At 33.2% G+C, this 15,296-nt stretch overlaps 2 protein-coding genes across 2 annotated transcripts; one reads left to right on the top strand and one right to left on the bottom strand.

Moving 5' to 3' along the window:
• Window positions 1-1,402: 1,402 nt before the first annotated feature.
• Window positions 1,403-2,372, bottom strand: LOC131593358 (uncharacterized). The gene is made up of 2 exons (XM_058865858.1): window positions 1,973-2,372; window positions 1,403-1,839 (listed from the first exon to the last, which is right to left on the bottom strand). Exons 1-2 carry the CDS (start codon window positions 2,370-2,372, stop codon window positions 1,403-1,405), a joined length of 837 nt encoding a protein of 278 aa, XP_058721841.1.
• A 7,479-nt stretch (window positions 2,373-9,851) lies between these two features.
• Window positions 9,852-10,546, top strand: LOC131602891 (late embryogenesis abundant protein Lea5-like). The gene is made up of 2 exons (XM_058875114.1): window positions 9,852-10,032; window positions 10,126-10,546. The coding sequence occupies exons 1-2, from the start codon at window positions 9,965-9,967 to the stop codon at window positions 10,337-10,339; spliced, it is 282 nt and encodes a 93-aa protein (XP_058731097.1). The 5' UTR covers window positions 9,852-9,964; the 3' UTR covers window positions 10,340-10,546.
• Window positions 10,547-15,296: the final 4,750 nt, after the last annotated feature.

Here is a 15,296-nt window from a genome sequence, read left to right as displayed (position 1 = left end):
AAATGAATGCATAATATGATAATTGAACCAATTTTACCATAATATGATAATTGAAAATGACAACAAACAATATTTTTAAGAAGCACTTGTCCACAATCTTACTCACAGATGAATGATTAATAAATAAAAGAAAAAGAAGATGTACTGCCTAATATAATAGAGAGCATCAAGCTATATGCATTAAAATCATGTGATATTTCATGGAGCACTTCACTGCAGCTGTTCTAGATCATGATTATAGCTTGCTATTGATGTATAGAAAATCTCCAGAGATAAGAGATGAACATCATACAAATTAACCCATTGATTGATTTGAGATAACTAAAGTAAAATTTCAAATACACGAATGTTACAACGATTTCAGCTCCAATTCATTTATTGCAGGGTTTACATGAAATGGTTGTAATTGTATGTCAAACCAATTAATGAAAAGACAAAAGCAACACAAATAAGACTCTAAAATACCAAAATTTGCTAGCATACAAATATAGGGAGGTAAAAAATGTAACAAACATATTGGTTTTGTAGTTGATATACTAAACGAAAACTGCACAATAAAGACTTATGGACTAACCTTGTTGTAAGTTATGTATAAAAAAAATGGATTTCATTGAAACCATCAAGCTATCTCAAGCACAATGTCTTATCCCAGCCTTGAGGGAAAACCTGTAGAGTTTATATAACATATATCAAAATTGAGACCTATTGGCCAATCACTTGACTGATAAATAAAATCATCATATCACTATGAAGATCATCACTTACAGTTACATCAAAGCATATATGTCCTCCAATGGAAAATATTAAGTTAAGATGAGCAAACTTCTCCCGAACTTCTCCGCGTTACGCTTCTACGCATAGATTTTCTGTTTTCTCTGCGTCATGTTGGTTGAGGCAATTTACCGAACACTTAGTGTGCAAGTTGCAAAATGGTGGTAACAACAACAATTTGATACCAATTCATAAACCACAACCTGCTGCAACAACAATCATCAACAACAATAATAATTCAACATCATGAAGTGAAAGAATTGAAGCGAAAAAGAGGCGAGAAATTGATTAAAGCATTCTATCGAACACCTTCCGGGCAAGATTAAAAGTTGTATTTTGCTATATTTTTAACAGGTAAACATTCATTCACTTAGCTTCATAATTTTGTATGCTAGTATTTAGAATCAATACCGAAACCGCAAAATCAAAACTAACTCGAAATTATGTTGAAAAATTAACTCGAAACTATGAATACAGAACCGTAAAAAGTAGCTTACCGTAAAAAATAAGACAAAACTCCAAAACATGAAAGATATAGATTGGGGATTCAGGTTCCGAAGTCGCGGATTTAAGCTCTGAAATCGTAAAAATTTAGACCAGAGCCTGGGCATGTGCCCAGCCTGGCCGGGCCTTAAAACCGCCCATGCTGAATACTATTTCTCCAATACTCACTATGGACAGTAATATCTCTATTCTTGACTATACTCTTGATCATCCAAGAGCTATATATCTTAGGCTCCCACTGCATAATGCTAACACCTTTCAGGTAGTAAGCTTCAATCCACCGAATCCACAACTTATCTGATTTCATATGGAGATTCCAGAGCAACTTCAGAATTGTAGCTTTGTTCCAGTCACTAAGATAAGTCATATTTAATCCACCTGCATTATTAGGAAGGCAGATTTTATCCCAAGCTACAAGGGCTTTTCTTCCCACAGCTTTGCCAGACCAAAGAAAGTTTTTACATATCACTTCAATTCTCTGGATAATTTTCTTAGGGAGGGGAAAAGCTTGCATCCAATACCCTGCTATGGACATCAAGGTACTCTTGACAAGCTGCTTCCTACCTGCATAGCTAAGCAGACTAACAGACCAATTATGTACTTTCTCAAGCATTCTATCAATAATAGGTTGACATTGATAGATAGTGAGCTTTCTAGTAGATAAAGGGACCCCCCAAATATTTGAATGGGAGTTTACCGACACCAAAATTGATTGTAGTAGCAATGTCATGCTGCATTTGATCATTTAGTCCACCAAAGTATATTCTACATTTTGCTGGATTTGCCCTCAGACCAGTAGCCTCAGAAAATTGGTGAAACTTATCCATCATATGCCTGATAGAATTCACATCACCTCTTGCAAATAAAAGCAAGTCATCTGCAAAACATATATTTGTGATTCCTAGTTTAGCACATCTTGGATGGAAATTAAAGCCAGCAGACTGTTTGAGAGTACCAAGGAGCCTATGTAAGTATTCCATGATTAGGGTAAAAAGAAGAGGTGAGATGGGGTCACCCTGTCTCAACCCTCTTTTTGCTTGGAGAATTTTGCTCATCTGCCCATTTACTAAGTATCTATATGAGACTCCTCTAACCATGATCATGATCCATCTAAAAAACTGATTTGGGAAGTTCATTTCCTTCATTATTTGCTCCAGGGAATCCCACTCCACAGTATCATATGCTTTCTGTAAATCAATTTGAATGGTGCACCTGGGTGAAAGATGTTTCCTATTGTAACCTCTCAATAATTCAAAGGCCAGAATGATGTTATCATGAATTGTTTTACCTGGCAGGAATGCTGTCTGGCTATCATCAACAACAGAGTTAATCACTTTGTTTAATCTTTTAGTAAGGACCTTGGAGATAATTTTGTACAGGGTGGTACATCATGCTATAGGCCTCATCTCTTTCATGGATTTAGCATCTTTAGTCTTGGGGATCAGGGTCACAAGGGCACAATTCACTGCCCTGTACATCCTGTTATTCACAAAGAAGTCTTGCACCACCTTCATAACATCACTTTTAATAACTGTCCAGCTGGCCTTATAAAATTTAGCATTATAGCCATCCACACCTGGTGCTTTAGTATCCCCCATGCTACTGATGGCCTGCCAAATCTCAGCTTCAGTCACAGGAACAATAAGACTATCTTGTTGCTCTCTACTTAATTGAGCTCCATCTCTCAAGCTACAAATATCCACCTGGCTTCTCTGCATAGCAGTTTGACCAATCAGCTTTGAATAAAATGATATCACCTCCATCTCAATGTCTTTCTATTCAGTGAGCCTATTACCTTGAGCATATTCTAGTTCCTTGATTTGGATTTGCTTGTTTTTGGATTTGAGATTTGCATATAAGTATGCATTATTTCCATCACCCAGTTTAATCTAATCACACTTAAGCTTCTGTTGCAAAATCCTCTCTTCCAGTTCAGTATTTTTTAGCACTTCATCAGTCCAGAATTTAACATTTTGGCACAGGGTTTGGTTCATCTGATCAGATGCTAGCAGTGTTTGGGCTTTATCAAGTTGCTCTCTACTCACTTCAAGATTTCTGATCCCCTCAGTCATTTGCCAAGTCAAACCCTTCAGGCTATACTGTAACTTATAAAGGTTTTTCCAAAATTGCTCCATTTGATTTCCTGAGTCAAGATGAATCCAGTTTGCCCTTATTACATGTAGGGGTGGAAATAGGCTGGGCCGAGCTAGGCTTTTCCAAGCCTAAGCCTGGTCTGTCAAAAAAACTGAAGCCTAAGCCTGGCCTGTGGCCTGTCGTAGGCTTATTTTTTAGGCCTGAGCTTGGCCTTTTCGAAGGCCTGGTTAGCCTATTAGCCTATATAAAAGCCTATTTGTTTTAGACATATGTATATAAGCAATTAAAATAATGTTTAAATAGACTAACTAACTAAAAGATCAAGAGACTAAAAATTTGTTTGCATTGACTTATTTTAACTTACCTCTAAACATAATTTTTACAAGACTACTTGTTTAAGAGAACTTATGAAAACAATGTTCATCAGATGTTTTCATCTTATTTTTACAAGTTCTTCAAGATAACTAAATTTTATTTATGTATTTTAATTCAAAGTATAAAACATAACATAATGATAATAAAAAAATATTCATATTTATTTAAATAGGCCGGCCTGATAGGCTTAAAAGGCTTCTTTTAGGGCCTGAGGCCTAGCCTTTTTAACTAAATAGGTTTATAAAAAAGCCTAGGCCTTTTCTATTTAAAAATAATGTGTGGCCTGGCCTGAGCCTATATAGGCTAGCCTGTAGGCCCCTGTTATCGGCCTGGCCTATTTCCACCCCTAATTACATGCAGAAAATTAGCATGGCCAGCTATACAATTCAGAAACTTAAATCTATGCTTGATTTTCTTTATTGTTTGAAGGCTATCCAACTTGATTCTCAAAGGAGCATGGTCAGAGATATTGGGATTGAGTACCTCAACACTACTATTAGGGAACACTCTGTACCAATCAGCATTAACAAGGGCCCTATCAATTTTGGAACTAATAGGGTTAGCAAGTTGCTTGTTTGACCAAGTGAACCAAGCTCCTATAGTTTCATGTTCTGAGAGATTACTATTAGCCATCATTAACTCCATATCAATATACTCAGCCAGATGTACATCATTACCACCAATTCTATCACCCACTTTCATAATGTTATTGAAATCACCTACAACCATCCAAGGGCCCTGAATATGAACACTGATTCTAGTGAGATCCTGCCATAAATTCCTCCTATTATTAAGCTGATTGTGAGCATACAGTATAGTGAGGTGATGAGATAAATTTTCAGCCTTGTTGTATACAGCACTATGAACTAATTGTTCAGTTTTCTCGCTAGGGATTATGCTCCAAAGGTAAGGATCCCAAGCCAACCAGATCCTACCATTCCTATGCTGATCATAATTATCTATGAAGTCCCAGTCAAACCCTAGTCTCTTCCTAATAGCTTCACTATTATTAATCTTAACACGAGTTTCAAGTAATGCTATACAACTAACCTATAGTTTCTTGAAGTGGGCTTCAACCTCCAGGCATCTAGCAGTTTTGTTGAGCCCTCTCACATTCCAGCAGATCATGTAACACCCTCTATCTAAGAGATCTCTCCTATCAGAAGTCCATCAAATCCATTCCTGATTTCAACACTCACTTCTGCAGGTTCCTTTCCTTTTCTACCTTTGCTCTGGATAGTGGTCCATGGTCCTTCTACAACCTTCAATTGGTCTGCAGGCTTTCTCACTTCATCTGAACTTTTAGGTTCCTCAGGTGGCTTCTTCTGCTCCCATACTCATTGTGGCTCTTTCTTTTTCTTACCTACATCCTCCTTTTATTTACACTCATGTCCTACTTTGTTACAACTTTTGCAAAAAGGTGGTCTCCATTCATACTCCACTTGGATCATTTTCTCACCCAGTGGATTCTTGATTGTGATATGATGTCGTAGTTCCTGTGTAACATCCACTTCAATGAGGACTCGTGCATACGACACCCGAAGCTTCTTTACTGTACACTCATCAGTCATGATTGGCTTTCCTATGGCACTAGCAATTTTACCAATGCTCTGATCCCCCCAGCAGTACAATGGCAATTGAGGAAACATCACCCAAATAGGTAACACCCTCAATACATCTTCCTGCAGTGTAAATTTTGGATTCCATTCATGAAGCAAGATAGGCTTCTTGAAGATAGAGTATGGTCCTCTCATTAACACAACATCCCTATCAACTTTATCCTTGAAATGAATAATGAAGTATCCCTCTTCATTATAGTACAGATCTGGTAGTGTCACAAAGTTCCAAGTTGTAGTCATGAATTTCTTGACTACATTCATAGAAAGCTCATTTCCAATAGCATACATGATAAGGGCATTTTTCCAGAATTCCATCTCTGATGCTACATCATTTTCCTCAAGCTGAACTTCAATATCTCCGTTTTTTATGAGTGGCGCCGTGTAGGAGAGTTCACTACCATTCGCTGGGAGTCTATTTCCTTTAATTACATCCACCCATAGTTTTGGATTCTGGTCAGCATCCTTCTCAACCTCCTCGTGTTTTCCCTCAATGTTCGGTATCTCCTTTATCGTATCCAACTTTTTCACTACATTCCCAGATTTGCTCGTAGTTCCTGTAGGTCCTTGTCCACTTGGGATTGGAGTTGACGAGAATACTCTCACACTCGCCGGTGGAGTCATCGCCGCCTTTTTCTTCGGCCGGCCACGCCCCATATCCAATCCAAAGGATAGTCCCAAACCTAGATCCCCTCTGCCGTAGTCCTAACCCTAATGTTAGGAATTTAAACTACCACCACAGGTTTGTCGTGTCTGTTTCTACCCTATACCTTTTGTACGTTCTTCGCCGGAAAATTTCAAACGTCGGAAATCGCCAATCGCCAATCGGAAATCGCCAGACAAAACCCTCTCTCTTTTAACTATTCACTAACTTTATTATTCACTTTTTTATATTTTTTAGAGATTTTTTTATTCATTAGTTTTAGTTCATAGTTATTCTATTCATTATTGCTATTATAAAGTTTTTTTAAAAAAATATTTTTATTAATTTAATTTCATGAAATTTATATTAAAAAATATTTATGTAATTTAGAATATTTTCTTTTATAGAGAAATTCTTTTTAGCTAAATTTTTTATTATTATAATTATTATTATTGTTATTTTTTTATTACTATAATATTTTTATTTTTTTGAATAGCAAAACAAATTACTATAATAGCATATTTATTCTAATATTTATATTTAAATAAGTAAGTTATTTTTTAAACGTAGATATTTTTTAGATGGAGAAAGAAAAAAGAAATAAAAAAAGAAAATGAAATTGAAGTATGTACCATATAAGAGCTAATATAAAATATAAGAGTATAAATGTATCGTATAAGAGGTGTTAGAAGTAAGGCCAAAGGTGAAAAATACCTACAAATCAACATGTATATATTTTAATTGATTTTTATAAAAGAATATAGACTTGAGTTAAATTTTAAATTAAATAAAATTATACCATATCTGTTAAAATAACTTTACCAACATCAACAAAGCTTGATAGGTCAAATATATACTTTTCCTCATTGGAGACAAATAATATAACCAATATCTCTTAATGCAAATTTTAAATAGTTTAAACATACGGTTGTAAAAAAAAAACATATGTGTTTTTTTATTTAATTTTACAAAATTAAGACAATTAGTTGTCAGAGAAAAAAATTGACATGATTTTTTATAAGTAAAATCACTTGTTTTGAAATAGTGAATGATTGAAATATATGAAGTTATTAGTGACAAAAATGTATTATATAACATTTGGAACGACTAATAAGTTGGACTAATCTCAGACATCAAAGTATACAAAGTTACCTGCGATATAGATGTTTTATGTTAAACTTGGAACAACATGTTCTAGATATGAGAAAACCAACAATTATATATAACTAAGATCTCATTACGTATGTAAAATTTATTTTTTATGACTCTATAATTCATAATTCTAAACTTACAATTTTGGTGATAGGAGGAATCTCATAAACTCCATAATCTATAATTTGTTATATGGAATAGTGCAATTAAAATAATTTATTTGTGAAAAGAGAGTGGACATGACCATGAAAAATAATGTCTTGATGATATTTTGTGTTTTCTATAGGTAGTATAAACACGTTATATATATGTTAAGGAATATTTCAAAGAAAATTGAAATATACAAGTGAAAGAGTTTCGGTTACAAATTATAAAATAATTAAGAATGAATCCACTATTATATTGTAAAATATTTAATGTAATATTTAAAAATGAATTCATAACGTTTTATGAAGAAATTTCAGTTACAAATTAAGTGAAATGTTAAAAAATGAATTTTACGAACATGCTTAGTGAAAAAATTAAATTTTTGTTCCAATAATTAAAAAAATAATTTAAAATGATAGATTTTTAAATGATCAATATAGTATTTGTGATATTAAATAAGAAAATATTTTTATAAGAACATTTTTTTCTAGCTAAAATTTTATAAGAATATTTTTCATCTTACTAAATATAAATAAGAATTATTTTACAGAAATAATTTTTTTTCTAGCTAAGATTTTTAAAGTAAATAGAATACAAAAAGTGAGAATCAAAATAAAGTTACTTTTAAAACCTAATAATTTAAAAACGTTACAAATTAAATTTTGGATAAGCCACATATTAAATTATTAAGTTCTAATGCTTTAAAATCAAAAAATATTTTAACAATTCATTTTTAAATATTATATACAAATAGAATATATATATATATATATATATATATATATATATATATATATATATATATATATATATATATATATATATATATATATTGAGGATTTTGCATAATTTAATAATCATAATCAGTAAAAAAATCATGAAAATATAATTACTTCAACTATTTTAAGTTTAATATTTAAATTTAAATTTGAAAATTTTAACTTATTAATTGTATTTTGCCTATTTAAAATTGTATTTTTATTTTTTCTCTATTTTAAGTTATTTATTTAAAATTTATTTTTATAAATATTATAATTAATAATTATCATTATTATTAATAATTATTAATATAATTTTAATTTAATAAATCTAATATATATATATAAGTTCTTTTATCTAATATTTTAATAATTTATTTTCTTCATGTATTAAATTAGAAATGAGGTTTTATTAATTGGTAGAATTTTGTAAAATTTTGTGAGGATGATACATAAACATGAGGCTATGTGAAGATGACATATAATAAGCATGAGGCTATGTGAAGATGACACATAAATAAAGTTAGGGGTTTTTGTCTAGGGTTGTCATCATGGCAACCTTAGATTTATATTAAGTAGATTCTCTATTTTAAGTTATTTATTTAAAATTTATTTTTATAAATATTATAATTAATAAGTATCATTATTATTATTATTATTATTAATTATTAATATAATTTTAATTTAATAAATAATATATATATATATATATATATATATATATATATATATATATATATATATATATATATATATATATATATATATATATATATATATATATATATATATATATATATATATATATATATATATATATATATATATATATATATATGGCCGGCCCAATCAATGCAGAGGCCCCGTTCTAATTTTAAAAATGGGCCCAAATTTTAAATATAAATACAATTATAATAATTAAGAAAGACACATAAAAATTACATTTAAGTATTAATCAATAATAAGTTTAATTATAATTATTTTGAGTTTTGATTTATCTCAATTTTTGTATGTATTGAATTTTTTTATAGCATTTTTTTATTTATCGGATTTTTATTATAACATTTTATTTATTTCGATTAATATTTTTGAAAAAAATTGAATCTTTTAAAAATTTGGGGCCTCCTAAAATTTGGGACCCTGTGCTGTAGCACTTCATTCACATGTATAGGGCCGACCCTATATATATATATACATATATATATATATATATATATATATATATATATATATATATATATATATATATATATATATATATATATAATATTTTAATAATTTATTTTCTTCATGTATTAAATTAGAAATGAGGTTTTATTTATTCGTAGAATTTTGTCAGAATGATACATAAACATGAGACTATGTGAAGATGACACATAAGCATGAGGCTATGTTAAGATTACACATAAGCAAAGGCTAAGGATTTTTGTCTAGGGTTGTTATTATGATAACCTTATATTTATATTAAGTAGATGCGAAAGAATTGACCTAGCGGAGGAATATTCAGGTCTCAAGGGTTTGATCCGCTTGGAGTCACGAAAAAAACAATATAGAATTAATCTTTGGATTTATGTGTCTATTATTAGATTATATTCTTGGTATTTAATAAAAATAAATAATTATATAGCATGATCTAATTCTAGAGGAAGTACATTAATTATTTTAAATTAATAAATATTATTTAGTAACCACGTGTCGCAATGGTATCATACGTCATAGTCGGTGTTACAGTCGGTTACGCCTCCAACTTTTACGTGCATTATATAAGCCCTCATAAACCCTAACACAAATTCCACAAACTTATCAAACAATAGCTCGCTGCTGCGGAAGCAATAGTCTCAAACTCCACAAACACATTAAAAGAGAAGCTTTCGCAGCAGCACACAAATAACTAAATAATCAAAATGTCTCGCTCTCTCCCACAAGCTAAACATCTTGTTTCTCAATCTCTCCCCCTCTTTCATCTTCAACGGTCGGTCCCAATTTCCATTCATAGTAATATTTTCATTTAATTTGCTTTAATCTAATCTCACACACTAAATTTACTACTTGTTTTCTCTTGTAGCCGAGGTTTTGCTGCGGCATCTGATGTTTCAGCGAGAGTTGGCCAAGGAAAGTTTGAAGAGAAGCCCGTGTCAAGAGATGGCCAAGAGGCCTGCTCGGCTTGGGTCCCAGATCCGGAAACCGGATATTACAGGCCCATTAACTGCACACCTAAAATTGATCCGGTGGAGCTCCGAAAGATGCTACTCAAACACAATACCAGACCATCCAACTAAAGCATAGAGGAGTTGCCACCTATAGTTAGGTGCCATTTTGAGATTTTGGGTTTTTCCGGTTTTGCGGCTAGTTTATCTTTTTATGCTAAGCTTTAGAAGTAACTCTAGAGCAACAAATTTTGGTTCATGTTGCTGTTTTTTTTTGGTATGTTTCAACTTTGTGTCAGTTTTGATCAATCTATATCTATAGAGAATATTTTTTTTCAAGTTACATCTATGAAAGTATTTTAAAATTAAAATGGTATACGTAGTTTAAAATGGTATACGTTAAAGAAAATTTAAATTAATTTAGTTTAGGAAAATTTTCATAGATATAATTTCGAAACGTCTTAAAAATAGAATTTTTTGTAAATATACCTACGGAATTTTCTGTCATATTTGAGTCGTAGTTTGGCAGCTTTGCAGTCCAGATATACTGTGAGGTTCCACCGTCTAGTTCCCTCTTGTGGGGAATGAAGGCACGAGCATGTGGCTAGACTTCAATGTAGTCATCAACCTCTCCCCGATTATCGGAAAGTGCTGCAATATCCATGCCTAAAATGAAAATAAAAAATACTGGAATCAATCATTATTACGAATATAGAACAAAAAGTAGTGAACAATATAGAAAGATATAATATTGTTACCGGTGAAGCTCCCAACATTCATAACAATTGGGTTGGGTTTGTTTCGGAGCGACATCTACGAAACTATCCTAACATAATTATTTCGTAGATATGCACCTACGGAACATTCTGCAACTTCTCAAACGTAACAATGACGTTTATTACTGTTAAGAACCTATAAAATTTTATATTTGAGCTCTTGATCGTACATTTTACACAACAAACAATATCTATATTGTCTCTAAAATATGTTTCTAAAACTGGATAGAAAAATGTGGAAGGAAGATCGTCCATTTTACACAACAAACAATATCAACATTGTCTCTAAAATATGTTTCTAAAATTCGATAGAAAAATAACTTTGGTAGAATGAAGATTTTTTGAGATCGGAAGAGTTTGAGGGAGTTTATGAAAATGAAAAGTTTTGTAAATGATGGAGGAGAAGAGTTTCGCTCTATTATAATCAAATGATTTTGTAGATAGTACATGACAAGAAAACTTTCATATGTGCATATATGGAACAAATCAACTTAAAGTAAAAAAATATACGTCTGAAGATATATCTACAAAAATAGAAGGTATTTTTGAAAATCTACATTGTACATAAAAGACTCAGACGATTCATGGGAGATAAGAATTTCTCTTAAATTTTAATTATATTTGTGGGTTATTTATATTTTTTAGATTTAAAAATAAAATGTAAATTTTAAAAGAAGAAAAGATAAGAGAAATATCTTTATATTCAAATATGTTTTATAATTTATTTTTTAATGCATATACAAAATCACTCGTTCGTAAGCACGCATTTTTACTATTATTTTGTGTCTACCATAGTGATTATTGTTGGTGCACAATGAATAAAGATGATGACAAAGAGAATAATAGAATAACGGCGCAAAAGAGATGAGAGAATAAATGTTGTATTCTACTATTAATGATAGCTATTACAAGGCTATTTATAGGAAAAGAAAATCTTGCCACATAAGCCCTAAAACAGTAAACTTAGTGAACAAGTCTAAGGTACAAACAGTACAGTACTACAAAATACTGAAGTACCCTTACTACTAAACAGCTAAGCTAATGGGACCCAGATAACATCTTCTGGTCAATACTATCTTCTGAGTAACCATCAGAAGATCAGCCCACATCAGAACTTCTGATGCTCATCTTCTGAATATTGAATTACTCTTCAATACCATCCCTTAATTCATATTCTTCACTCAAAGCTGACAACGCCAATTCCATCCCTCAAGAGCAGAAATTGATCCGTCTTGATCGCCTTCGTCAAAACATCTGCCATCTGCTTCTGGGTGCTGCAGTGCACAACTTCTAATGTTCCATTCTGGACTTGGCTTCTCAAAAAATGATACTTAGTATCAATATGCTTGCTTCTTCCGTGTAACACCGGATTCTTGGCAAGATTGATTGCAGACTTGTTATCAATCATCAGCTTCAGAGGCTTCTTCACTTTAATCTTCAGATCTTCTAATAAGTTCAATGCCACACAGCTTGACATGCAGCTACAGCGCCTGTGATGTACTCAGCTTCACAGGTTGATAGAGCAACAACAGGTTGCTTCTTGGAATTCCAAGAAATAGGACCTCCCAGAAACATGAACAAATATCCAGAAGTACTCCTTCTATCAACTCTGTCTCCACACCAATCAGAATCAGAATAACTCAATAACTCTGATTCTTCCTTTCTCCCAGAAGGAAACAATATGCCAAACTTCAGAGTTTCCTTGACATACCACAAGATTCTGACAGCAGCTTGGTAATGGGACCACTTAGGTTTACTCATGAACCTACTAACCAATCCAACTGCATAGCATATATCAGGCCTGGTATTACACAAATACCTTAGAGAACCAACCAGTTGTTTGAAGATCGTAGCATCAACATCTTCACCTTCAGAGTCAGAGTCCAACTTCTGATTCGTTTTTTACGGTGTAACAGCAGCTTTGCAATTCTCCAGCTTGAATTTCTTCAGAAGTTCTAACTCACACTTTAGCTGATGCAGAATGATACCATCTTCTGAGTACAAAATCTCCATCCCTAGAAAATATGACATTTTCCCAAGGTCTGTAATCTCAAACTCATTCATCAGCACCTTCTTGAACTTCATCAGATCTTCTGGACAACTCCCTGTAAGCAATATGTCATCAACATACAGACACAGCAGAATCATATTGCTTCCAGAATGTTGCACATAAACTCCATATTCCATCTCACACTTCTGAAACCCTTGCTTCTTGAAAATGAATCAATCTTCAAATTCCAAGCTCTGGGTGCTTGCTTCAATGCATACAGAGCTTTGTGTAATTTGTACACTATCCCTTCCTTATTATTTTTCACAAAGCCAGGGGGTTGTGACACGTATACCTCCTCTTGTAATGGACCGTTCAGAAATGCGGACTTTACATCCAGATGCATCAAGGACCAACCTCTGTTCGTAGCTAACGCAATCACCAGTCTGATTGTTTCATGTCTAGCTACAGGAGCAAACACCTCAAAGTAATCTAGTCCAGGTTTCTGAAGAAAACCTCTAGCCACTAGCCTTGCTTTGTGTTTACCAACTGATCCATCTGGCTTCATCTTTACTTTGAAAACTCATCTGACGCTGATGGCTTTCTTCTCCTTTGGAAGTTATGTCAGCTTCCAAGTTTTGTTTCTTTCTATAGCCTCAAGTTCTTCTTTCATGGCATTCAGCCAGACCTTCTTCTTGAGCATTTCTTCTATACTCACTGGTTCAGAATCTACTAACATAGCACACTGAATGACCTCTCCTTCTGAGTCAACTTTTGTGTCTTGCAACATGTCAAAATCTGCAAACCTTCTTGGTATAGTTCTGACTCTTTGTGGTCGCTGAGCTACTTCAGAGTCAGCTACTCCAGAGTCACCACCTCCATGATCATCTCCAGAAGCTTGTCCTCTAGACCCTATGTCTTCAGAGTTTTCCCTTCCAGAATCATGACTACCACCAGACTCTGGATCATCATCAGAATCTGGATCAGAATCAGATTCACCATCTGACTCATCTTCAGAAGATGCTTCATCTTCTGACTCGTCTTCAGAAGATTCTTCATCTTCTGACTCTAACTTTTCTTCAAAAGTTATCTCTACATCAGAAGTTGGTTGAGACTCTCTCCAATCCCAAATTTCTGATACAAATGGCAATCTGGGTTGTTTGCCTTTCATGCATACCTCACATGACTTCTCAGGCTTCACAATCTTAGGAATGCCACGTACAAGCTTCTTAGAACTTAGATGCCCCAGGCTTCTATAGTTCAAGTGCCCCAACCTCTTGTGCCACAGCTTACTATCACCTTCTGAGCCTTCAGCACTTAGACACTCTATTTCAGCTGTTTCTACATTCACCTTGAATGTTCTGTTGCTTCAGATTGCATAATCAACTTCTGATTGGAATCATACAACTTCAAGAGGTTGTTCTTCATAACAACTGAGAAACATTTCTCAATGAGCTGACCCACACTCATCAGATTGATTCTGATTCCAGGAACATACCAAACGTCTTTGATCAGAACAGTCTTTCCATTCTTCACTTCGACTTTGACATTTCCCATACCTTCTGCATAAAGATACTTATCATCAGCACATCTGATCTTTGTCCTCCTTTCAGAGTCAAAGTCTATTAGCCATTGTTTGTTTCCAGTCAAGTGATTTGAACACCCAGTGTCCATATACCACCATTCTGACGAACATCTTTTGTCCGACTCTGAAACCATCAATAGCACAGGTTTATCATCTGATCCTCCTCTGGCTATATTTTCTTCTTCTGATCTCCTTCCTTTATTTGCCAAATAGTCTCTAGCAAAATGGCCAAACTGTTTGCAACAGTAACATTGAACTTTCTTCTTATCCTTTCCCTTCTGATATCTCTTCTCATCAGAAGTTGAGGCTTCCTTCTGGAATCTATCACCACGTCTATGCTTCTGGTCCTTCTTGACAAAAGAAGCCTTCAGAGCTTGCTCAACTTCTCTCTCAGAAGTTCTCTCAGTCAGACGCAACTCTTGTGCTTCTAAACTACTTTGCAACTCTTCTATTCTCATGGTTTCCAGATCTTTAGAATGTTCAATAGATACAACAATATAATCAAATTGAGGAGTAAGTGACCTCAATATCTTCTCTATGATTACTTGTTCATAAAGGGTTTCTCCACAAGCCTTCATCTCATTAGTGATCACAATCACTCTAGAGATATACTCAGAGACTTTCTCATTGTTCTTCATGTTGAGATTCTCATATTGCTTTCTCAGGGATTGAAGCTTCACCTTCTTCACTGATACATCACCACCGTAACACCTGACTAGTATATCCCACGCCTCCTTTGAC

The sequence above is a fragment of the Vicia villosa genome, linkage group LG1 (assembly GCF_029867415.1).
Source record: "Vicia villosa cultivar HV-30 ecotype Madison, WI linkage group LG1, Vvil1.0, whole genome shotgun sequence".
NCBI classification, from domain to species: domain Eukaryota; kingdom Viridiplantae; phylum Streptophyta; class Magnoliopsida; order Fabales; family Fabaceae; genus Vicia; species Vicia villosa.
The sequence above is the reverse complement of the archived record's forward strand: the minus strand, read 5'-3'. Positions and strand labels throughout refer to the sequence as shown.